The sequence below is a fragment of the Embiotoca jacksoni genome, unplaced genomic scaffold (assembly GCF_022577435.1).
Source record: "Embiotoca jacksoni isolate LCO1_2020_lvr unplaced genomic scaffold, fEmbJac1.0.p SCAF_112, whole genome shotgun sequence".
Classification (NCBI taxonomy): domain Eukaryota; kingdom Metazoa; phylum Chordata; class Actinopteri; family Embiotocidae; genus Embiotoca; species Embiotoca jacksoni.
This window is the reverse complement of record NW_027185244.1, coordinates 90,001-113,903: the sequence shown is the minus strand read 5'-3', so window position 1 is coordinate 113,903 and position 23,903 is coordinate 90,001. Positions and strand designations below refer to the sequence as shown.

General features: G+C 47.8%; 3 protein-coding genes across 4 annotated transcripts in view; 1 reads left to right on the top strand and 2 right to left on the bottom strand.

Annotated features, from left to right (window-relative positions):
* Positions 1-1,277: 1,277 nt before the first annotated feature.
* Positions 1,278-8,939, bottom strand: phf19 (PHD finger protein 19). Its single transcript, XM_069143642.1, has 14 exons — positions 8,796-8,939; positions 8,161-8,341; positions 5,791-5,872; positions 5,520-5,627; positions 5,109-5,200; positions 4,865-5,013; positions 4,652-4,747; positions 4,084-4,273; positions 3,811-3,878; positions 3,601-3,741; positions 3,029-3,089; positions 2,871-2,956; positions 2,703-2,792; positions 1,278-2,553 (listed from the first exon to the last, which is right to left on the bottom strand). The coding sequence occupies exons 2-14, from the start codon at positions 8,338-8,340 to the stop codon at positions 2,226-2,228; spliced, it is 1,671 nt and encodes a 556-aa protein (XP_068999743.1). The 5' UTR covers position 8,341; positions 8,796-8,939; the 3' UTR covers positions 1,278-2,225.
* A 328-nt stretch (positions 8,940-9,267) lies between these two features.
* LOC138194710 (fibrinogen C domain-containing protein 1-like) lies at positions 9,268-15,803 on the bottom strand. 2 transcript variants are annotated; one of them, XM_069143645.1, is made up of 9 exons: positions 15,718-15,803; positions 14,004-14,079; positions 13,107-13,222; positions 12,573-12,957; positions 12,301-12,433; positions 11,894-12,030; positions 11,336-11,432; positions 10,365-10,544; positions 9,268-9,908 (listed from the first exon to the last, which is right to left on the bottom strand). In XM_069143645.1, exons 2-9 carry the CDS (start codon positions 14,076-14,078, stop codon positions 9,613-9,615), a joined length of 1,419 nt encoding a protein of 472 aa, XP_068999746.1. In that variant the 5' UTR covers position 14,079; positions 15,718-15,803; the 3' UTR covers positions 9,268-9,612. The 2 variants fall into 2 exon arrangements, with proteins under 2 accessions (XP_068999746.1, XP_068999747.1); XM_069143646.1 differs by having other exon boundaries at positions 12,573-12,933.
* Positions 15,804-16,628: 825 nt separating this feature from the next.
* Positions 16,629-23,903, top strand: part of LOC138194697 (regulator of G-protein signaling 3-like) — a 14,973-nt gene continuing 7,698 nt past the window's right edge. Inside the window, exons 1-3 of the mRNA XM_069143620.1 lie at positions 16,629-17,432; positions 17,742-17,800; positions 21,065-21,228. Coding sequence (XP_068999721.1) covers positions 21,073-21,228 — 156 coding nt within the window. The 5' untranslated portion in view covers positions 16,629-17,432; positions 17,742-17,800; positions 21,065-21,072. The remainder of the gene's footprint in view (positions 17,433-17,741; positions 17,801-21,064; positions 21,229-23,903) is intronic.

Below are 23,903 nucleotides of genomic sequence, written 5' to 3'. Positions count from 1 at the left end.
TGTACCAACATGTAACAGTACAAACAATTTCATTACAGTCGCTGTTTCATCAGGAGTGTATCTCAAATGTAACGTTAATAATATGTAACAGTAGTAACGTAACGATACAAACATGTAATGCTACTAACATGTAACAGTAGTAACGTAACAGTAGTAACGGTACTAATATGTGACAGTAGTAACATGTAACGGTACGAACGTGTGACGGTAGTAACATGTAACACTAGTAAGATGTAACGTACTAACATGTAACAGTAGTAACAGGGGAGGCTGTAGCTCAGACGGTAGAGTGGGTTGCACACTAATCGGAAGGTTGGTGGTTCGATCCCCAGCTCTTCCTCTCCACATGCCTAAGCGTCCTTGAGCAAGACACTGAACCTTAAAAAAAAAAAATTGCTCCCGATGGTGAACCTTCGGTGTGCTGTAAGTCGCTTTGGATAAAAGCGTCAGCTCAATGAAATATAATACTAACATGTAACAGTAGTAACATGTAATGGTACTAACATGTAACGGTAGTAACATCTCTTCACCATGTTTCTACATGATAAATAATTTCTAAATGATGCATAATTGGTAGTCGAACCAACTGAGTTCGTTATGTTTCAAATGTTGCGTTGTTACAATAACAGGTCCTTCATTGGTGTTCTAGAATCAGCTGTGAACCAACTCACCAATCACATTCATCCAGCCCAGGTGTTGACACCTGGACAGGTGTTTGACAAGCTCCTCCATGGCAACGGGATCTGCTGAGGCAATGAGGACACACCTGAGACACAGACAGGTAGACACACAGAGACAGACAGGTAGACTCAGACACAGACGGGTAGACACAGACAGGTACATACATAGAGACAGACAGGTAAAAACCACCAACCTTCCAGTTCGTGGGCAAACCACTCTACCATCTGAGCCACAGCCAACCCTGGTAAACAGACAGATAGGTAAAGTTACAATCAGATAATTAGACAGACAGGTAAACAGACAGAAAGGTAAACTTACAGACAGGCAAACAGACAGACAGGTAAATTTACAGACAGGTGGATGTAGAAGCTGAAATTTGTCTCTCCAGTCGTGTCAGTCACTTCTTTCATACATAACCTGTCTGTCCGAATACTGTCTGTCTGTCAGCAGGGACCCTCAGGACGTCCACATAGACACACCTGCGCTCTCTGACTGTTTTCTTCACATGTTGTTTAACACCTTAATTGTATTAACAGATTATCACCTGTCACACTCTCACTGCACGCACACACACATGCACACTCCCCAGGTCTTCACAAAGACAGATAAACATGTAAAAACACACAGAAACACAGGGAGGTCAAAGGTCAAACATCAGGTTCTTTTAATCCAGAATATAGCCGGCAGCCGACTGGTCAGCTGAACAGAAACAAACAAACATACAGTCACGTGATCAAAACAACCGTCCAGCACACCAATGGGAACAGAGTGTGGTTACCATGGCAGCGAGGAGGCGCGTCAGCTTTTAAAGTGACAGAGTGACAGTTTAACGTCTCAGAGACTGTTAGCACTATTAGCACTGTTAGCATTCATCATTCAAAACAATGGGCAGTATTAGCTTCAAGCTAACGTGTGACACTAAAACACTGAACATCTAAATATTGATTACTTTACTTTGAGAACAGAGATCCTGATCACTGATCAATGACTCCGATTGATTATCAGGGAAATTATAATGGCTGTTTGCATAGATACTGACGATAGTGCAAGAAAACAACTGACAGGAAACACAGGAAGGAGAGGACAGTTGAGGGGAGACAGGTGTGAGGATACAGCTGAGGGGAGACAGGTGTGAGAGAAGACGGGTGAGAGGAGACAGGTGAGGGGGCTGACTGTAACAAAGAAGAAATGTATTTTGGTTTGACAGAAGAATAGCTGTCAGTCTGATGATGTCACACCTAGAACACCCTATAGAGAGAGTGTGTGTCTGTATGTATGTGTGTCTGCGTGTGTGTGTGTGTGTCTGTGTGTGTGTGTGTGTGTGTGTGTGTGTGTCTGTATGTGTGTGTGTGTGTCTGTATGTGTGTCTTTGGCTACACGTATGTTGTATGAACTAAACTCTCTTCTGATTGGACCATGACCAGCTATGACACCTGATTCCTCCAAACAGGCTGATGGACTGTTGCCATGAAGACACCTGAGCGTAGAGGTGTGGACCAATCAGCAGCCGATCAGGAAGTCAGAGCAGATCAGGACACCTGAACTCAGTAAGGTGTTGACCCCTCCCACTCCAGCAGGTACTGGACCGCCCCCTGAGGAGTCACACGGCGAGCCAACACCTGGTACCGCTCCCCATTGGTCAGTCTGCCCGCCACTCCAAAATACGAGGAGATAGAGGAGTGGAGGTGGGAGGAGTCAGAGGGGATCTGAGCGGGGTCCGACAGGAAGTGGGACTGGTCTGTGGTCAGGTGTGTGTGGTTTGCAGCTTCAGAGGACTCCTCTCCTCCAAGCTCCTCCTCCACCTCACTGCGACTGGCCCACTGACTGTAACTGTTGTGAGGTAACTTCCTCTTCCTGCTGCCCACCCTCCTTCTGAGGACACAGAGGTCAAAGGTCAAAGAGACATCATAGAGGGACAATGTGAGCAGAGATGAGTCAGCACTAGAGAAACTGTCCCTTCACTTCCTCTTTACAATTACATGACTCATCTTTGCGCTGTGATAGGAGGGGGAAGAAGTTACCTGAAGTGGTAGGAGGAGCTGGTGGTTGCAGAGCCAGAGGTGGAGGCGTCGGTGGAGTCCTGATCAATACTCACTGCTCTACTGGAGCTGCTGAGGGACACCCATCAGTACTATTATTGATCACATCTATCGATCAGTACTATTATTGATCACATGTATTGATCTGACCTCTTGAGGCTGTGCAGCTCGTCCAGGGTGAAGTCGAAGATGTTGGCCATGTGGTGGTTGGAGGTCCAGCTGTAGGACAGTTTGTTCTACACACGGTCACAGAACACCGTCACTAACCGCACACGTTACACTGAAATACCACAGAAGAAGAGACTCACGTTGGGGATGGCATCTTCCAGGAGCCACTTGGACTTCCTCTTCCTCCTCTCAGCTGATCCACTGAACAGAAGGAGGAGGAGAAGAAGAAAGAGGAGGTGGAGGAGAGTCATTAACAGGAAGTGAACTCGTTCCAAATCTCATCCTTTTTCTTTTTACTTTAAACATCGCTACGGATACGACCAAAGGTCAAGGCACATTTTTATGATGAAGTAGTATGTACTGTAGTGTGTAGTTTGTACTACATACAACAGTACATACTACAGTACATATTACAGTACATACTACATACTTCAGTACATATTACAGTACATACTACAGTACATATTACAGTACATACTACATACTTCAGTACATATTACGGAACATACTACATACTTCAGTACATATTACAGTACATACTACATACTTCAGTACATATTACGGAACATACTACATACTTCAGTACATATTACAGTACATACTACATACTTCAGCACATGCAACAGAGGACTACAAGCTGTAATACTTCCTGGTTTTAGGACAACAAAATGACCTAACAACCAAACAGGTCACCAGCTAAAGGATTAGTTACCTGGCCATGGTTTTCTTTCGGCCCCGCCCCCCGTCGTTATCAGAGCGTTCAGGAAAGAGCTTGGAGGGAGGGTTGGGGGGGACTCGGGTCCTCAGACGGAAGATGCACTTCCTCTTCTTGATCTCTTTCCCACACAGGAACCTGAAGAGGAACATCCACATGTTCACCTGGTCAACACACACGGATGAATCTGCACCGAGCGCTTCTTACTTGCTCTTGTATTTATTGAGAGCATCGAGCAGGTGCTGCCCCCTCTCTGCTGGAGGAGTGTTAGACAGCTGCACAAACAAACAAACAAACAAACAAGTTAAAATACAGACCAGCAGATATCAAGCTGAAGAATAAAGTAGCATTCTGGTCTGGTTCAGTTCAGTCCGGTTCAGCTCAGTCTGTTTCAGCTCAGTCTGGTTCGATCTGGTTCAGTTTAGTCTGGTTCGGTCTGGTTCAGCTCAGGCTGGTTCGGTCTCGGTCTGGTCTTGTCACCTTTCCCAGCTGCAGATGTTCCCAGCTGTTGGACATGAAGGACAGGATCTCGTCCAGCTCAAAGTATTTCTTCTTGCTGCTAACAGACAGGTTGTAGAGGACCAGATGGACCACGTCCACCCAGCGCAGGGACAGACGGCGGACATACTCCGAACCTCGGTTACACACCGAGCACAGGAACAGGTAGAACCTGGGGAGGAGGAGTCAGGAGTAGAGGGAGGAGTCAGGGGAGAGGGAGGGTGATGAGTCAGGAGAGAGGGAGGAGTCATGGGGAGCCAGAAGGAGAGGGAAGAGTCATGGGGAGAGGGAGGACGATGAGTCAGGGAAGGGAGAGGAGTCATGGGGAGTCAGGAGGAGAGGGAGGAGTCATGGGGAGAGTCAGGATGATGAGTCAGGAGGAGAGGGAGGAGTCATGGGGAGAGTCAGGATGATGAGTCAGGGGAGAGGGAGGAGGAAAGGGAGGAGTCAAGAGGGGAGGGAGGAGTCAGGAGGAGAGGATAGAGTCAGGGGAGAGTCAGGAGGATTAGACAGGTAGAGACAGACAGACAGGTAGAGACAGACAGGTCACCTGTCTCCAAACATCATGGCCTCCTGCAGACACTGTGTACAGGCTTCATGGAACCACTGCTGACACCTGAAACACTGCAGCATCTTCAGGTACCACCTGCGCACACACACACACACACACACACACACACACACCATCGTCGTCATCATCATCATCATCATCATCATCATCATCACCAGGTAACCGCTGGAGGCGTGTGATTGGAGGACTCACTCCCCCGGTCCTCCACAGTAGCAGTAACACTGCTGCTGATTGGTTCGGTGCTGAGAGTCCCAGTCCAGAGAGTCCAGATCGTACGGGAACACCTGCTTCATGGACCACAGAGCTTTGGCTATCGGACCTTTCCTCAGAGCGCCCCCTTTCTGTGGTAGGACAGACGGGTCAGGCACAGACAGACAGACCGGCAGACAGGCAGACAGACCGTCTGCTGGATCAAAACCAATGGGACAGTTCGTACCCTCACAGCCAGAGCGAAGACACACCGTCTACAGAACCACGGACTGAGACTGCTGCCCTCTACTGGAGGAACATGGCACTGCTGGTGGAACCCTGACAGACAAACAGGTAGAGAGACAGGGGAGAGACAGGTAGAAAGACACAGACAGACAGGTAGAGTGACATCATCATTAGTAGTAAAAGGTTCTGACCTGACTGGTTTAATTTTTCATGATGTTCTAACTGACAGGTTCTGGTTCTGACCACCTGAGGCCCAGCAGGTGTTCCTAATAAACTGACTGCTGGTTCTGTATCACCGTTAGACCGTCACTGATCAATGAACTGATCAATAACTGAACAATGAACTGATCAATAAGTGATCAATGAACTGATCAATTATCTGAACAATGAACTGATCAATAAAATGACTCACCAATGCCACACTTCCCACAGATCAGGATGTGGTTGTTTGATTGAATGTCAGAGCTTGGCCCAGCCTCTCGGCACACGGAGCAGCGAGGCTCCTCCCCCGGCACTCCAGCTGAAATGTGATTGGACAGAAGCATGTGCTTGACAAGAGACAGGAACACTGTTCACTATCACCATGGAAACACGGAGAGCATCACATATACCGGACGGTCAACCACATCCATCTGTCTCTCTGTCTACCCGTCTGTCTCTCTGTCCACCCGTCTGTCTCTCACCGTGTTGGATGTCCTTCCAGAGGACCCAGAACTTGGAGTTGTCCTCAAACGTGACGAAGCAGCTCTGCCGGGGGGGGCTCACCTGTCAACCAATCAGAGCACAGACACTCAGCACAGCCAATCAGAGGAGACTGCTGACAGCATCATTCTGCTGGAAGAGTGTTTAATGAGTTCATTAGAAGTTCAGGACCATGAATAATGTCATTTGTGATTGGTGCTCATTGTTAAAGAGTTCATGTCATGACATCCAGCAGAGACACATGGTTTCCAACGGAGACGCATGGTGTCCAACAGACACACATGGTGCCCAGCGGAGACGCATGGTGTCCAACAAACACGCACGGTGTCCAACAGACACGCATAGTGTCCAGCAGAGACAAATGGTGTCCAACGGAGGAGCATGGTGTCCAACAAACACGTATGGTGTCCAACGGAGACGCATGGTGTCCAACGCAGATGCATGGTGTCCAGCAGAGACACATGGTGTCCAACAAACACGCATGGTGTCCAATGGAGACACATGGTGTCCAACAAAAACGCATGGTGTCCAACAAACATACACGGTGTCAGACGGAGACACATTGTGCCCAGCCGAGACACATGGTGTCCAACGCAGATGCATAGTGTCCAAAAAACACGCATTGTGTCCAACGGAGACGCATGGTGTCCAACGGAGATGCCTGGTTTCCAACGGAGACGCCTGGTGTCCAACGGAGACGCGTGGTGTCCAACTGAGACGCATGGTGCCCAGCGGAGACGCATGGTGTCCAACAGATACACATGGTGTCCAACGGAGACGCATGGTGTCCAACGGAGATGCCTGGTTTCCAACGGAGACGCCTGGTGTCCAACGGAGACGCGTGGTGTCCAACTGAGACGCATGGTGCCCAGCGGAGACGCATGGTGTCCAACAGATACACATGGTGTCCAACGGAGATGCCTGGTTTCCAACGGAGACGCATGGTGTCCAACGGAGACGCGTGGTGTCCAACTGAGACGCATGGTGCCCAGCGGAGACGCATGGTGTCCAACAGATACACATGGTGTCCAACGGAGACGCATGGTTTCCAACGGAGACGCATGGTGTCCAACGGAGGAGCATGGTGTCCAACGGAGGAGCATGGTGTCCAACAAACACGCATGGTGTCCAACAAACACGCACGTTGTCAGACGGAGACATATGGTGCCCAACGCAGCCGCATGGTGTCCAAAAAACACACATGGTGCCCAGCAGAGACGCATGGTGCCCAGCAGATACACATGGTGTCCAACGGAGACGCATTGTTTCCAACAGAGGAGCATGGTGTCCAACGGAGACGCATGGTGTCCAACGGAGGAGCATGGTGTCCAACAAACACGCACGGTGTCAGACGGAGACACATGGTGCCCAGCGGAGACGCATGGTGTCCAACAGATACACATGGTGTCCAACGGAGACGCATGGTGTCCAACGGAGGAGCATGGTGTCCAACGGAGGAGCATGGTGTCCAACAAACACGCACGGTGTCAGACGGAGACATATGGAGCCCAACGCAGTCGCATGGTGTCCAAAAAACACACATGGTGCCCAGCAGAGACGCATGGTGTCCAATGGAGACACATGGTTTCCAACGGAGACGCATGGTGCCCAACGGAGACGGATGGTGTCCAACGGAGACGCATGGTGTCCAACGGAGGAGCATGGTGTCCAACAAACACGCACGGTGTCAGACAGAGACACATGGTGCCCAGCGGAGACGCATGGTGTCCAACGGAGACGCATGGTGTCCAACAAACACGCATGGTGTCCAACGGAGGAGCATGGTGTCCAACAAACACGCACGGTGTCAGACGGAGACACATGGTGCCCAGCGGAGACGCATGGTGTCCAACGCAGGTGCATGGTGTCCAAAAAACACACATGTTGCCCAGCGGAGACGCATGGTGTCCAATAGAGACGCATGGTGTCCAACAAACACGTATGGTGTCCAACAAACACGCCTGGTGTCCAACGGAGACGCATGGTTTCCAACGGAGGAGCATGGTGTCCAACGGAGGAGCATGGTGTCCAACAAACACGCATGGTGTCCAACGGAGATGCATGGTGTCCAACAAACACACATGGTGTCCAACGGAGACACATGGTGTCCAACAAACACGCATGGTGTCCAATGGAGACACATGGTGTCCAGATTATTAATGATCTTATTGTTGAGAAATCAGACGGAACGCTGCAACGCTGCTGTTGATAAGGATGAAAGTGCGTGGTCGCCATGGAAACAGACAGACCACAGGTGTATTGTCAGTGTGACACGTGTCTCCTCTGTGGTGCAGGTCGGTCACCTGTCAGTGACCTGCGGGCATCAGGACTGTTGCTATGGGGACTCTTACCCTCTGTATCTTGCCCAGGTAGTAGAGTCCATCTGACCAATGACAGAGGACAAACTGCCCCACACTCAGACTAGACTCCGCCCCCTCATCCTCCTCCATCCGCTCCTTCCGACATGCAGCGCCCCCTGGAGACACCTGAGGCTCCAGACCACAGAAGGCTTCAATCAGGTCCTCAAACATCCTGCAGAGAGACAGACAGGTGGTCAGACAGACAGGTGGTGACAGCTCATTTCTGAACTGTGGTTTGACACGTCAGAGCATGCGCAGTGCGTCCTCCCATCGCACACCGTTAACTAACGATTAACCAGCACCCATTGGTAACTCACACCCTGACCCGGGTCACCTCTCTCGAAACAACCCGGGTCACCTCTCTCGGAACAACCCGGGTCACCTCTCTCGGAACAACCCGGGTTATTAGTACCGTCCGGGACCTGACAGGTGATACCGGTCAGTGAGCTGTTAATAACCTGCTGGTTACCGGAGACTGAAGCAGCTGCTTCTAAACAGTAGGTCCTGGGTTAAACTGAACTCCCGGGATGACCTGGGTTAAACTAACGGGTTAAATTAACGGGTTAAAATGAACTAACCAGCTGAAGCAAAAGCGGGTTAAAAGCCAACAAACCGAGCCGTGTCACCTTCTCCGATCCGGACTGCGTCCCTCCTCTCTCCCAGTCCTCCGGTGCTCGGACCCGCAGACAGACGGTTGACAGACGGTGTGTGTATCCGTGTCTCTCTCAGCCGGTCTCTTCGTCTCTCCGTCTCTGTTTCGTGGCGCTAAACTTCAAACTTCAACCGTCGCCATTTTTTTACTTTTCCCGCGAATCACAAGTGGAGTTTTTTTTTCTTGTCGTAAACGTAAGTTCGTCATCACGCCGTCGACAGTCGTCACCACGCCACCACAGGAAGTGTTACGCTTCGGATCATCGCCCCATTCAGAACTCCATTGACGTTTTCAAACATTTAATATGCGAGCGTTTCGCCGTTTTGGACCGAACCAGCGACACTAACCGGTCACATGTCGACCTCCAATCAGCACACAGACATAGTTTAATATTATATTTTAATGTTACATGGATCATCATTCTATAGCTGATGTGAACGGCTGTTATAAAAACTGCGGACTGTTTAGGACCGGGTCACGTTTCTGTCCCTTCATCTGTCAACAGTAAGAACTTCATCAACTAATCAGCAGCACTTCATATCAGATTAAAGGTTCAGTTCATCACAGGACCAACAATCCACATCAACAAGTCTTTAATATTGAAATCTGCATCAATCAATCATCAATAAATCATCAATAAATCCTCAATCAATCAGTCACTGTGGCGACGATAACAGAGAACAGAATATAAGTTATAAAACGTGTATTGAGCTGCTGCAGAGGTCAAAGAACAGGATGGATGGGGTTCAGAGGTCATGTGTGAGGTTCTGGTTCCGGACTCTGCTCAGGTGTCAGAGGTCAGGGGTCACGGCCACGCTTCTGATTCCGGACTCTGGTCTGGTATTGGGTCGGATCTTCATCTCGGTGAAGCGGAGTGAGTACTGCCAGCCGGTCCAGCTGGACCACTCCACGCCATCAGCGTAGGAGGCGTGGCCTCCTCCCAGGTACTGGCCGTTCAGGTTGGAGGTGTGACAGTTCCGGTACCACCACGCACCCTGGTAGTACGCCGCACAGTTGTTCTCCGACTGGTCCTGGTCCCGGTCTTTGGTGGTGAACCGCATCCCAGAATGCTTCAGGAGGGAGTCGCCTAGAAACAGAGCGCCAAGTACTGAGTAGTACTGTAGTACTGTAGTAGTGCTGTAGTAGTACCGTAGAACTGTAGTAGTACTGTAAAACTGAGTCGTACTGTAGTACTATAGTAGTACTGTAGTAGTACTGTGGTACTGTAGAACTGTAGTAGTGCTATAGAAGTACTGTAGTACTGTCGTACTGTATTAGTACTGTAGTACTGTAGAACTGTAGTAGTACTATAGAACTGCAGCAGTACTGTAGAACTGAGTAGTACTGAAGTGCTATAGTAGTACTGTTGTAGTACTGTATAACTGTGGTAGTACTGTAGAACTGTAGTAGTACTGTAGAAATGTAGAACTGTAGTATTACTGTAGAACTGTAGTACTGACTAGTACTGTAGAATTACTGTAGTAGTACTGTAGAAATGTAGAACTGTAGTAGTACTGTAGTACTGAGTAGTACTGTGTAGTACCTGCGGTTCCAGAGTACCCGACCACCCTCAGCGGGTATCCATCCTCTTCTGCGTTCACTGAGTCTCGACCGACAGAAAAATCAGAGTAACAAGCGAAAGATGTGGCGTTATCGAAGTCGGCCATGTCGATACGTAGCTCGACACCACCTGACCTGGTGAGGGAGTAGATTCTCTGGAGACCTGAGAGACAGACATGGACACAGACGGGGGGGGACAGACAGGGAGATAGACAGGGGGACAGTAAGGAGGACAGACGGGGAGACCAATGGGGGACAGACAGGGATACAGGCGGGGAGACAGACGGGGGGACAGTAACGGGCACAGATGAGGAACAAATGGGGGGACAGACAGGTAGACATTAAGGGGGACAGACAGGGGGACAGTAAGTGGGACAAACGGGGGGACAGACAGAAGAACAGACGGGGTGACAAATGGGAGGACAGACGGGTAGACAGATGGGGGAAACTTAAATTAATTCAGCTGGTTTTATGTCATTAATGAGTTTAAATTTGTCTCAACAATATCTGTGTCTTTGTAAGGACACTAGTTGGAGGTTCAGGACTCGTTGGAGGTTCAGGACCAGTTGGAGGTTCAGGACCAGTTGGATGTTCATGACTAGTTGGAGGTTCAGGACTAGTTGGAGGTTCAGGACCAGTTGGAGTTTCAGGTCCAGTTGGAGGTTCAGGACCAGTTGGATGTTCATGACTAGTTGGAGGTTCATGACTAGTTGGAGGTTCAGGACCAGTTGGAGTTTCAGGTCCAGTTGGAGGTTCAGGACCAATTAGAGGTTCAGGACTAGTTGGAGATTCATGACTAGTTGGAGGTTCAGGACCAGTTGGAGGTTCATGACTAGTTGGAGGTTCAGCACTAGTTGGAGGTTCAGGACCAATTGGAGGTTCAGGACCAGTGGGAGGTTCAGGACTAGTTGGAGGTTCAGGACCAGGACCAACACAAGCGTGAGTGTGGCCCACCCAGCCAGTGCTCTCCGGTCGTGGTACCAAATCCGTCCCTGTAGGCGTCCCAGCCTCGAAAGAAGTTCTCCGAGCCGTCCTCCCTCCTCTGGAACACCTGCAGCACACACACACACACACACACACACACACACACACACAGTCAAAATAATGACCAACTACTTACCTGCAGTTCATCTGACGACCAGCAGGAGGCTTTGAAGGTAGGTAGGTAGGTATTTACTTTATTAATCCCCGAGGGGACATTTTTTTGAAAGCAGCAGGTGTCCATGTGTCCATGTGTCTATTTGTCTCTGTGTCCATGTGTGTCACTGTGTGTCCATGTGTCCATGTGTCTCTGTGTGTCCATGTGTCCATGTGTCTCTGTGTGTCCATGTGTGTCCATGTGACCATGTGTGTCCATGTGTGTCCATGTGACTATGTGTGTCCATGTGACCATGCGTGTCCATGTTACTCTGTCTCCATGTGTCCATGTGTCTCTGTGTCCATGTGTCCATGTGTGTCTCTGTGTCCATGTGTCTCTGTGTCCATGTGTGTCTGTGTGTCCATGTATCTCACCGTCCATCCTCCTCCATCGGTGCTCATATCACAGTAGACCATGAAGCCGTCTGGGTCGTGAGTTGGGAAGACAGAATAAACTCCGTCCTGAGAGACGCCGGTCGCCAGGACATCGCTACAGTCTCTGGGTCTGTGAGCTGAGGGACATGGTCAAAGTAATCACATGCAGGTTGTCATGGTAACACCATCACACCAATTAGAGGGTGGTGCAAGAATGTGTCCTCCTGTCCACCAATCAGACGTCCCGTTCTGCTGCTTGAAACACAGTTCAGCTCATTACAGTGATGTCACTGTTCACCTGGGGGGCGGAGCAACACCTGGACTGACATGAAGCAGCAGGACAGACACACAACTCTGTGTGTGTTACCTGTGTGTGTATGTGTGTGTGTTACCTGTGAGTGTGTTACCTGTGAGTGTGGTGCCTCTGCTCAGCTCACTCGTCAGCCTCCTCAGACTCTCTGTCTCCCTCTTCAGGCTCAGCAGAGAATCACTGAAATCTGCAGCCAACTTCAACACACCTGAGTGAGTGTCAGACATCACCTGCACAGGTACACAGGAAGAACACCGACGTGAAGTCTGTCAACTGAACTAAGTGAATTGAATTGAATTGAATTGAATTGAATTGAATTGAATTGAATTGAATTGAATTGAATTGAATTGAATTGAATTGAATTTATACCTGGATGATGCGGCTCTGATCACTCTGCAGTCCGTCCAGTCGTTGGCTCAGAACACCTTGACCTCTCTTTAGTGAATCAGCTTCCAGCCTCAAATTATGGGCGTGGCTTGATAACACCTTCAGCTCTTCGTCCATCTTTGGGACGAATCCCCTTTCCTGCCAATTGTCTGCGTTGTGATTGGTCAGCGTTCTCAGCAGCGAGCTCTGCAGCGCCTCCCAGCGTAGGAAGTGCTCGCTGAAGTCAGGACAGTTTGGGTCCAGGAAGATGCTGATTGGTTCTCCGTCTGCAACGCGCGACACCGTCACCACGGCGCCAGACTCTTTGGGATTGGTCAAGATCACAGGGGAAGACACTCCACCCCTGTTACCATGACGAATATAATATCTATATTTAGGCAGACAGACAGACAGGGAGAGACACACAGACAGGTAAACAGAGAGAGACAGACAGGCAGACAGAGAGACAGAGACAGGTAAACAGTCAGACAGAGAGACAGGTATACAGACAGGTAAACAGACAGACAGGTGTGTTACCTGCTGATGAAGGGTAGAGGATACTGGTTCAGGTACAGGATGGTGACTGTTGCTATGATGACAGCTGCTACGACGACCAACACTGCGCCACACCAGAACAGGATGCTGCAGCACCTCTGAACACACACAGTCATGTTTACAGTACTTCAGAGGACACGGCTGCTATATGTCTGTCCACCACTCAGCTGCTTCCTGATCAATACTGAAGGTGATCGATCACATCACGTCTTGTTTCTGACTCATTAACAAGTGTTCACGTGTTCAGAGTGACGCCCTCTGGTGGTTTCACCATGTCACAACTCTGAATCTTCTTGGTGACGTTTCCAAAAACATCACAGGTCATGGAGGTTCATGTCTGGTTGGATGTTCAGCTATATAATAATATAAATATGTAATGATATATATATAATAATATAAATATGTAATGACATATATATAATATAAATATATAATAATATAAATCTGTTAGCTTGATAAACTGTTAGCCTCTGTGGCTTCTAGACGCCCTCCATGTTGCCGTTGCCGAGCAACAGTGTTTCTATGACCTAAACAAAGCAGGAGCTCTCGAGGTCCATCTGAACCTGTTCCTGTTAATCTGGAGATCAACGAGACACCAGATTAGAAACACTTTAATCTGAAGATTGAAGCAGATTATGACTCTGTCTGTCTGTCTGTCTGCCTGTTTGTCTGCCCGCCTGTCTGTCTGCCCACCTGCCTGCCTGCCTGCCTGTCTGTCTGCCTGACTGACTGTCTGTCTGCCTGCCTGCCTGTCTGCCTGCCTGCGTGCCTGCCTGCCTGCCTGTCTGCCTACCTGCCTGTCTGCCTGACTGTCTGTCTGTCTGTCACATACTATATCTGAGGCTAGCTGCTAGCAGCTAACAGCTAGCCAGGTGTCACCTTGTATCCGGTCGGTTTCCTGTCCAGCTCGGAGCTGCTGTTGTTCATGATGGTCCAGCGGTCGTTCAGCATCATCCTGAAAAACAAACAGTCTGATATTCCTGCAGAACCCGTTTCCTCTCCAGAACCAGAACCACTGCACCAGAGATCGACGATCAACACGCTGACCTAAACCGATCCAAGACCTGACCCAGTGACCCACAGGAACCTTTTTAAAGAGAACACAGCCCCAGTGCACTCTGGGTACCCGAATGGAGGACCGCTCTGCGAACCCGGTACCACCATCCTGCTGACAGCTGCTCTACAGGTCTGCAGTGACCTGACCCAGAATCTTTCCACAGAACCTTCCTACAGAACCGTCCTCCAGAACCGTCATCCAGAACCATTCTCCAGAACCTTCCTACAGAGCCGTCCTCCAGAACCTTCCTACAGAACCTTCTCAGTGGTTCCTTAAGTTCTGCACATTTGTTTAAGAACCTTCGGATCCCGACTACAACTTGACCTGCAGACACCTGAGCAGCTGGTGGGGCGGTTCTGTCTGTCAACTTTAATCTGACTGACCCACACCGACTCTAAACACCTGGTGATCCTCCCTCTGTCGTTCCCTCAGACTGGATATCAAAGTGCTTGTTTTTTCTGACTGTTTCTATGCTGCTGTGATGACCGTTTGATTAATAAAGTGTTCGTAGCTTCAGAAGTGTCTTCAGCTGCAATACCAGCGAGTGCCACTAGAGGTCGGCTCCAAAAAGCCTCCGGCTCCATAGACTCCCATTCAACTTCTCTCATCAAATCCAAAGTGAATAAAATGTGTCCATCAGTTATCTCGGTGTTGTTAGCTAAAGTCACTCCTTCTTATTAGTTTTCTGGAGGTCCATCTGAAAATAATCCCTCATTCATTAGAAAAGAAGATTCAAGAACACCTGGTTTTGGGGGCATGTCTGTTTGATTGACAGGCCTGTGGTGCAGTCAGGTTACAGCTATCGGTGGGCGGGACGTAGTATCGTCAGGTTTCCAATCAGATCGGTCAGATCCACTGCTGGCTCCTCCCCCAGCTCGTCCAAATATGGTCACTTCCTGCTCCAAACCGCTCCGAACTAGTAAGATGGTGACGGACAGAATCTGAACTGGAGGATTCATAACGTTCACAAACCAATGATGACATCACTGATGGTTGATGACATCACTGATGGTTGATGACATCACTGCTGGTTGATGGTTGGTTAGTTTCAGGTTCAGCAGGAGGGTTCCTGATGAGTCCGTTCTGGTTCCGTCTACAGAACCAGCTGTTCCGAGGTTATTGATCATCAGGTCTTCATCAGTTCATAAAGGATTTTATGGATCTCTGCAGATCAGAACCATTTCAGCGTCTGTGTTTTCATATTTTCTGCTCTCTGATCTGAAGAAGACCATGCAGTAGTCGAAAGCTCCAGAACAGCTGAGGCAGTGTAACGAGAAGCGATTGATTGCCGATCAGCTCTGACATCATCAACAGGAAGCTCTGATCAAACTCTTTGATAGACATTAAAAAACAAGAAATATTCATCAACAACAGGAAGCTGATCAGACCAATCAGATCAATCAGATCAATCAGATCAATCAGATCAATCAGATCAATCAGACCAATTAGATCAATCAGATTAATCAGATTAATCAGATCAATCAGATCAATCATCCACCTGTCAAACAGCAGACAGATCAATAATCAATAACTTACCTGACGTCTACGACCAAACAATCCAAAGAAACTTTATTTTCTGTCAGAGGACGAGTGGCGTGTTCAGATCGTCATGGAAACAGAGAGAGACCATCTGCTGCGGGCGAATGACACACTGACAGAAAGAGAGAGAGAGAGAAAAAGAGAGAGAGAGAGAAAAAGAGAGAGAGAGAGAAAAAGAGAGAGAGAGAGAGAGAGAGACCATCTGCTGCACAGATGGGCGAGAGAAAACACACACACACACACACACACACACACACACACACACACACACTGAAGCTGTGATAATCTGATTGATTTACTTCAGGCTGTCACAACAACAGTGGAGATGTGTCTCTGTGTGTGTGTGTGTGTGTGTGTGTGTGTGTGTGTGTGTGTGTGTGTGTGTGTGTGTGTGTTACTGCGTGTTTGTGTGTTGCTGCGTGTTTGTGTGTGTGTTACTGTGTGTGTGTGTGTGTGTGTGTCTGTGTGTGTGTGTTACTGTCTGTGTGTCTGTGTGTGTTACTGTGTGTGTGTGTGTGTGTGTGTGTGTGTGTGTGTGTGTGTGTGTCTGCGTGTGTCTGTGTGTGTGTGTGTGTGTGTGTGTGTGTGTGTCTGCGTGTGTGTGTTACTGCATGTGTGTGTGTGTGTGTGTCTGTGTGTATCTGTGTGTGTGTTACTGTGTGTGTGTGTGTGTGTGTGTGTGTGTGTGTGTTTGTGTGTGTGTGTGTGTGTGTGTGTGTGTGTGTTACTGCGTGTTTGTGTGTTGCTGCGTGTTTGTGTGTGTGTGTGTGTGTGTCTGTGTGTGTTACTGTGTGTGTGTGTGTGTGTGTGTGTGTCTGCGTGTGTGTGTTACTGCATGTGTGTGTGTGTGTGTGTGTCTGTGTGTATCTGTGTGTGTGTTACTGTGTGTGTGTGTGTGTGTGTGTGTCTGTGTGTGTTACTGCTTGTGTGTGTGTGTGTGTGTTACTGCTTGTGTGTGTGCGTGTTACTGTGTGTGTGTGTTACTGCGTGTGTGTGTGTTACTGCATGTGTGTGTGTCTGTGTGTGTCTGTGTGTGTTACTGCTTGTGTGTGTGTGTGTTACTGCTTGTGTGTGTGCGTGTTACTGTGTGTGTGTGTTACTGCGTGTGTGTCAGTGTGTGTTACTGCATGTGTGTGTGTCTGTGTGTGTCTGTGTGTGTGTTACTGCGTGTGTGTGTGTGTGTGTTACTGTGTGTGTGTGTGTGTGTGTGTCTGTGTGTGTGTGTGTGTGTGTGTGTGTGTGTGTGTGTCTGTGCGTGTGTCTGTGTGTCTGTGTGTGTGTTACTGTCTGTGTGTCTGTGTGTGTTACTGTGTGTGTGTGTGTGTGTCTGCGTGTGTGTTACTGCTTGTGTGTGTGCGTGTTACTGTGTGTGTGTGTTACTGCATGTGTGTGTTACTGCGTGTGTGTCAGTGTGTATGTTACTGCGTGTGTGTGTTACTGCATGTGTGTGTGTGTCTGTGTGTGTTACTGCGTGTGTGTGTTACTGCATGTGTGTGTGTGTCTGTGTGTGTTACTGCGTGTGTGTGTGTTACTGCGTGTGTGTGTGTGTCTGTGTGTGTTACTGTGTGTGTGTGTGTGTGTGTGTGTGTGTGTGTGTGTGTGTGTGTGTGTGTGTGTGTGTGTGTGTGTGTGTGTGTGTTTCTGGTCCAGAGGGAGGAGACCTGAGACCAGGAGGAGGAGGAAGATCCCTCCGTCTGTGTTCAGAGGATGAGGTACTGATCGATCCGATCAGCTGATCGATCGTCTCTGATCGTCTGTCTCTCCACAGGTCAATTACGGCTGTCAATCACCCTGGAGGCAGGGAGTGATGCAGCAGAAGCCAATCAGAGGAGCGCTTCAAACCAGTTATTGATTAATGATCAATATTAATAACGAAAATCAGCTTTATATGAGTTGATGTGGCCCAGAAGAGGAAGAGAACCGAGCCATCTGTTATTGATCAGCTATTGATCAATTATTGATCTGTTATAGATCAGTTATTGATCCTTTATTGATATGTTATTCTTCTTCTGTGCCTGCAGTTCACAAAGCCAGAGGGCTGATGGGAAAATCTCACAGGTCATGTGACTCGTATGTGAAGGTGAGTGTTTCTGCGTCTGTGTGTGTGTATTCATGTGTTCATTATTTGTGTGTGTGTTCACAGCTGTCCCTGTCCTCTGTCCTCGATCACAGCATCAGGATGAAGACTCAGACGGTTTTAAACAACAAGAACCCAGAATATGGGCGGAGCAGGACGTCCTGCGTGTTGTTTCCATGTCATGTTTTTTATGTTGTTTTTATGTGTCTTGTTTGTATGGGTGTTTTTTATGTGTATTTTTGTTGTCTGTTGTTTTTTTACATTACATTACATTTCATTTAGCTGACGCTTTTATCCAAAGTGACTTACAACATACCGATGGTACACCATTGGGAGCAATTTTTTAGGGTTCAGTGTCTTGCTCAAGGACACTTAGGCATGTGGGCAGGAGGAGCTGGGGACTGAGCCACCAACCTTCCGATGAGTGTACAACCCAGTCTACCGACTGAGCTACAGCCTCCCTCCCTGGGCCACAGGGAGACTGATGGAAACAAAGACCATTCACACCTAAGGGCAATTTCTAGAACCACCAGTTAACCTGAGGTGCATGTTTTTGGATGTTGGAAGGAAGCCGGAGCACCGAGAGAACCCACGCAAGCACAGGGAGAACATGCAAACTCACACAGAAAATCCCAGGACCTGATTCGAACCCGGAACCTTTTTGCTGTGAGGCGACAATGCTAACCACTGCACCACTGTGCCGCCCAGTGTTTTTGTGTTGTTTATGTGTGTGGTTTTGTGTTGCTTTTGTGTTGTTTATGTTTTTGTGTTGTTTATGTGTGCTTTTGTGTTGTTTATGTTGTTTGTGTGTTTGTGTTGTTTATGTTTTTTATGTCTTTGTGTTTATGTTGCTTATGTGTTTTTGCATTGTTTATGTTGTTTATATGTGTTTGTGTTGTTTGTGTGCTTTTGTGTTGTTTGTGTTGTTTATGTGTGCTTTTGTGTTGTTTGTGTTTATGTATGTATTTCTGTTTTGTTTATGTTGTTTTTGTGTTGTTTTTGTTGCTTATGTGTGCATTTGTGTTGTTTATGTGTGCTTTTGTGTTGTTTATGTTGTTTGTGTGTTTGTGTTGTTTATGTTTTTTATGTCTTTGTGTTTATGTTGCTTATGTGTTTTTGCATTGTTTATGTTGTTTATATGTGTTTGTGTTGTTTGTGTGCTTTTGTGTTGTTTGTGTTGTTTATGTGTGCTTTTGTGTTGTTTGTGTTTATGTATGTATTTCTGTTTTGTTTATGTTGTTTTTGTGTTGTTTTTGTTGCTTATGTGTGCATTTGTGTTGTTGATGTGTGCTTTTGTATCGTTTTTTGTGTTGTTTAGGTGTTTTTGTGTTGTTTGTGTTTTTGTGTTGTTTATGTGTATTTTTGTGCTTTGTGTTGTTTATGTTGTTTATATGTGTTTTTGTGTTGTTTATGTTGTTTATAAGGGTGTTTTTGTGTTGTTTATTTGTTTAAATTTGTGTTTTCGTGTTGTTTATGTGTTTTGTGTTATTTATGTTGTTTATGTGTGCATTTTTGTATTGTTCGTGTTGTTTATGTTGTTTTTGTGTTGTTTGTGTGCTTTTGTGTTGTTTGTGTTCTTTATGCAGGCTTTTGTGTTGTTTATGTGTTTTTGTGTTGTTTGTGTTGTTTATGTTGTTTTTGGGTTGTTTATGTTTTTATTTCTTTTTGTGTTGTTTATGTTATTTATATGTGTGTTTTTGGGTTGTTTATGTGTGTTGGTCTCAGGTGTATCCGGGACGACCACCTCCTCAGCAGGTTTTTGGTTTCAGTATTGAGACGACCAGCTGACAACAGGTCAGTGATGGCATCACTCTGGACACACACCTGTCCGTGGTCACAACCGGGGAACAAAAACAAAACTCAGACTGAAAATAAAAGAATTGAGTGTTAAACCTGTTGGTCTCCTCAGGTGCAGTCAGCTGATTGGCTGTATGAGCTTCGGGATTGGCTCACTCGTCTCCTCCTCCGAGGTCAGTTTAACAGGCAAAGAATCCTGCACTGTGATTGGCCGGGGGGAGGTCCTTATTTATATTTCATTTTATCATCGGTTGAATCCGCCCTCCGTGTTGGCAAGTGCTCTATGGTTGGTTCTACCTGCTGGGGGACGAGTATGGGCGGAGGAAACACTTAAGAGTGACATCACAGTGGAGCAGACCAATGAGAAGCTCTGAGGAGGGGGCAGGTGAGGTCATGCCCATCAGTGCACTACACTGTGATCGGCAGACCAGACCAGACCAAACCAAACCAAACCAAACCAAACCAGACCAAACCAAACCAAACCAAACCAAATCAAACCAAACCAGACCAAACCAGACCAGACCAGACCAGACCAGACCAGACCAGCTGAGTAGCTGAGTTTAAATTAGGAGTTTTTGTTACCGTGACCTGTCCAGGTGAACCCTGCCTTTGCCCAAAAGTCAGCTGGGCTAGGCTCCGCCCCCGTGACCGTGTTCAGGATGAAGCAGGTATAGATGATGATGGATTTTTATCGTTGTCAACAGAACAGAGCAGCTGCTAGCTTCGTTAGCTCTGTTTGAAACACATCCATATGTTCATCTATTTACTTTATAAGAGTGTGTGGGGGGGGGGTGAGGGGGATATAGATTAAAACTGACTCCTGCTCTCTCTCTTTCTCCCCTGGGGGTCCACATGGTTACCATGGAGGTGAGAAGCAGCCCGGTAACCATGTGACCCTCACAATACCTCTATGGCTACTCCCCCCTCCAACATCACACTGAGATCTGACACTCGTTCACCCAGATGAGCACAGAGAGAGAGACAGAGTAGGACGGCAGCCGAAGAAGAAACCAGACGGCTGTTTGTTTTTGTTTGTTTTGTTTTGTCCGCGTCTGCACCTTGTAGTGCCAGCAGTAATACTACCAGGTGCAGCAGTAGTACTACCAGGTGCAGCAGTAGTACTATCAGGTGCAGCAGTCTTCAGTCCTCTGAGCACAAGTGCTTTGGTTGGTTTACTTTGTTTGTTGTCAGGAAGTCTCGTGCTTGAAGACTCTTGACTCTGGACTGGATTCTGGACTCTGGAGAACCTGAGACACCACAAAACCAAAACCTCTTCAGAAACAGAGGATCCTGGACTTTGTCTCAGCTGCAGGTTTACCAAAATACACCTTGGACCTGTTCTGGTCGGTTCAGTCTGGTCCTGGTCTGGTTCTGGTCCGAGCAGAGTCGAGATGTTCTGGAAGAACACGGCCTGGTCGTGGGAGGCCGATGCAGGTGATGATGATGATGGTGGTTATCTGCTCGCCGCAGAACTCAGGATGACTCCGGACTCGGTTCCAGATCCTGACCTGAACTGCATCAACACGCCCGGACCCAGAGACCCGAGCGACCGCAGCCGGAGCTCCAGTCAAACCCTCGGCTCCAGCAGCACCGCCAACCAGGGCCAGGACGGTGGTGCCGGTCAGCGACTGCCGGTGAGTCACCGCACACGCTCAGATCACTCCAACATGTAACTGTAAGAACACGGATCAGGAAGTATCCCGGGTCCGGACCTGGAACCTGGACCTGATCCGGACGTTCCTCTCACATTCCTCTGACGTTCCTCTAACTTTCCCCCGACGTTCCCCTGATGTTCCTCTGACGTTGACCTGACGTTCCCGACGTTCCGCTGATGTTCCCGACGTTCCGCTGACGTTCCCTTGATGTTCCCGACGTTCCTCTGACGTTGACCTGACGTTCCTCTGACGTTGACCTGACATTACATTACATTTCATTTATCTGACTCTTTTATCCAAAGACTTACAATAAGTTAATTTCAACCATGAGGGTTCAAACCAGAACAACAAGAATCAAGAAAATACAATTTCTTCAAGAAAGCCAAACTACAAAGTTCTATCAGTAAGTTCTATTTTAAGATACTAAAGTTCTACTGTTCAAGATAAAGTCTGAAGAGGTGTGTTTTTAGTTTGTGGTGGAAGATGTTCAGAGTTTCTGCTGTCCTGATGTCGGTGGGGAGCTCATTATACCATTTAGGAGCCAGGACAGCAAACAGTCGTGATTTTGTAGAGTGTTTAACTCAGTGAGGAGCAACAAGCTGATTGGTGGAAGCAGAGCGGAGGGAGGGGCTGGGATGTAAGGTTGGACCATGTCCTGGATGTAGACTGGACACGATCTGTTCACAGCGCGGTACGCAAGTACCAATGTTTGGAAACGGATGCGGGCGGCTACCTGACGTTCCTCTGACATTGACCTGACGTTGACTTGACGTTCCCGATGTTCCCCTGACGTTGACTTGACGTTCCCGATGTTCCCCTGACGTTGACCTGACGTTCCTCTGACGTTGACCTTACGTTCCTCTGACGTTCCTTTGACGTTCCTCTGACTCATACAATCGTAACACATGCTGTAAACTGAGAATGTTTTCATATCCTTTTATTTCTGTGGTTGTCTACGTGTCGGTTCCAGCAGAGAACCACTGAAGCGGAACGTTCCACTCTGAAGATCATCAAACATTCACGTGATGAATTATAGAGTGAAGCTGCTGTTTGCCGTAAATAAAACACACAGACCTGCTGCAAGAACCCACCAGGTTCTCTGTTCTCCGACCATGTTCTCAACAGAAAGTAAAAACAGAAGAGAAAAAAAGGAGAAAGATAAAACCAGCAAAACAGAAAGATTCTGTTTATTTTTAAAATATAAACAGTGAGGGGTCAAAGGTCACTGCGGCTACATTAAGTGAACGATGGTCCTCATAAAGACAGAACAGACATGTGTGTTTGTTCAGGAAGTGTGTGTCTTATCTCGGTGACACAGCCACTGTTGTGGTGTATGTGTCAGTGTGTGTGTGTGTGTGTGTGTGTGTGTGTGTATCAGTGTGTGTGTGTGTGTGTGTGTGTGTGTGTGTGTGTGTGTGTGTGTGTATGTGTGTGTGTGTGTGTGTGTGTGTGTGTGTGTGTGTGTGTGTGTGTATGTGTATCAGCGTGTGTGTGTTTCCTGCCATTCTTCTGTCTGTTGGTTCCCACACACACATCAGTCGACCGCTGAGCCTTCAGCACACTGGTTCAGGTGGACCCGCTGGACCTGTTGGACCTGCTGGACCTGTTGGAACCGAGTTCCACCTGGTTCTTGTTGTGGACCGAGGTTTTTCACTGGCTCTGGTCTGAAGTCTGAATGTGGATTTAACTTGCATTAGAAATAGATCTGGTTTTCTGAAGTCTGGTTTTGGTCCAGCTCCGGCTCCGGCTCTGGCTCCGGCTCCGCAGATGGACCAGTGGATTTGGCAGGATTTGAACTGACAACCAGACCTGCTGTCATGCACACCCTCCACCGTCTGTGTCGAGTCTGCATCGGACAAAACCTGCCCCAGGTCTGTAGACCCTGATCAGAGACCTCAGAGGCTGCAGGTCCAGACCCACGAGGAGTCCAGTAGAGTCCAGTAGAGTTCTGTAGAGTCCAGTACAGTTCAGTACAGTTCAGTAGAGTCCAGTAGAGTGCACTAGAATCTACTAGAGTCCAGTAGAGTGTACTAGAGTCTACTAGAGTCCAGTAGAGTCCAGTAAAGTTCAGTAGAGTCCATTAGAGTCCAGTGGAGTTCCAGTTCTCTTCTAATCTAGTCCTATTTGTCAAGTCACAGATTTGTTCCGTTAATAAGAGCCTGTCAGTCTGAGCTCAGGGACATTAAGTCTCCTTTGTGCTCAGGACGAGTCGACCTTTCCGTTGCTGTTGACTCATGTCATGGAGACCGCTGGGAGACCAGAACCCAGACGGGCCTCCAGAACCCAGACGGGCCTTCAGTCTGGATCCAACACAAACATCCTGACTCGGTCAACAAGACTGAGAACCAGCAGGCCTGACTCAGTCCTGTAACTGCACCACTTTTAACAGATCAATCAACACGTTGACCGTTTACCTCTGAGGAGATCAATCTGAGGTTCAGCAGCTCCTGATCAGACTCAGAGAAACGACACCATAAATAATCAATAAATAATTAATAAATAAAAATAAAATGTTCTCAACAACATGATGACAAAACAAAGAACATGAAACATAAAGTTCGATTTTAAAGAAAGAAATCGATTTAAATCAAATAAAAAAGTAAAATCTGAGATTCTAAATAAAACTGAATAAATTTTAAATTAGTATTTAAAGT

Bases quoted from the DNA above. Each gene is read 5' to 3' on its own strand.
- phf19 (XM_069143642.1), bottom strand. From the start codon at position 8,340: ATGTTTGAGGACCTGATTGAAGCCTTCTGTGGTCTGGAGCCTCAGGTG. The intron at 4,748-4,864 runs GTGAGTCCTCCA...GTGTGTGCGCAG, and splicing joins TACTGTGGAGGACCGGGGGA to GTGGTACCTGAAGATGCTGC. The intron at 2,793-2,870 runs GTCAGATCAATA...GGTGTCCCTCAG, and splicing joins GAGCTGCACAGCCTCAAGAG to CAGCTCCAGTAGAGCAGTGA.
- LOC138194710 (XM_069143645.1), bottom strand. From the start codon at position 14,078: ATGATGCTGAACGACCGCTGGACCATCATGAACAACAGCAGCTCCGAG. The intron at 12,434-12,572 runs GTATAAATTCAA...GTACCTGTGCAG, and splicing joins ATCAGAGCCGCATCATCCAG to GTGATGTCTGACACTCACTC. The intron at 12,031-12,300 runs GTAACACACTCA...CATGTCCCTCAG, and splicing joins CAGAGGCACCACACTCACAG to CTCACAGACCCAGAGACTGT.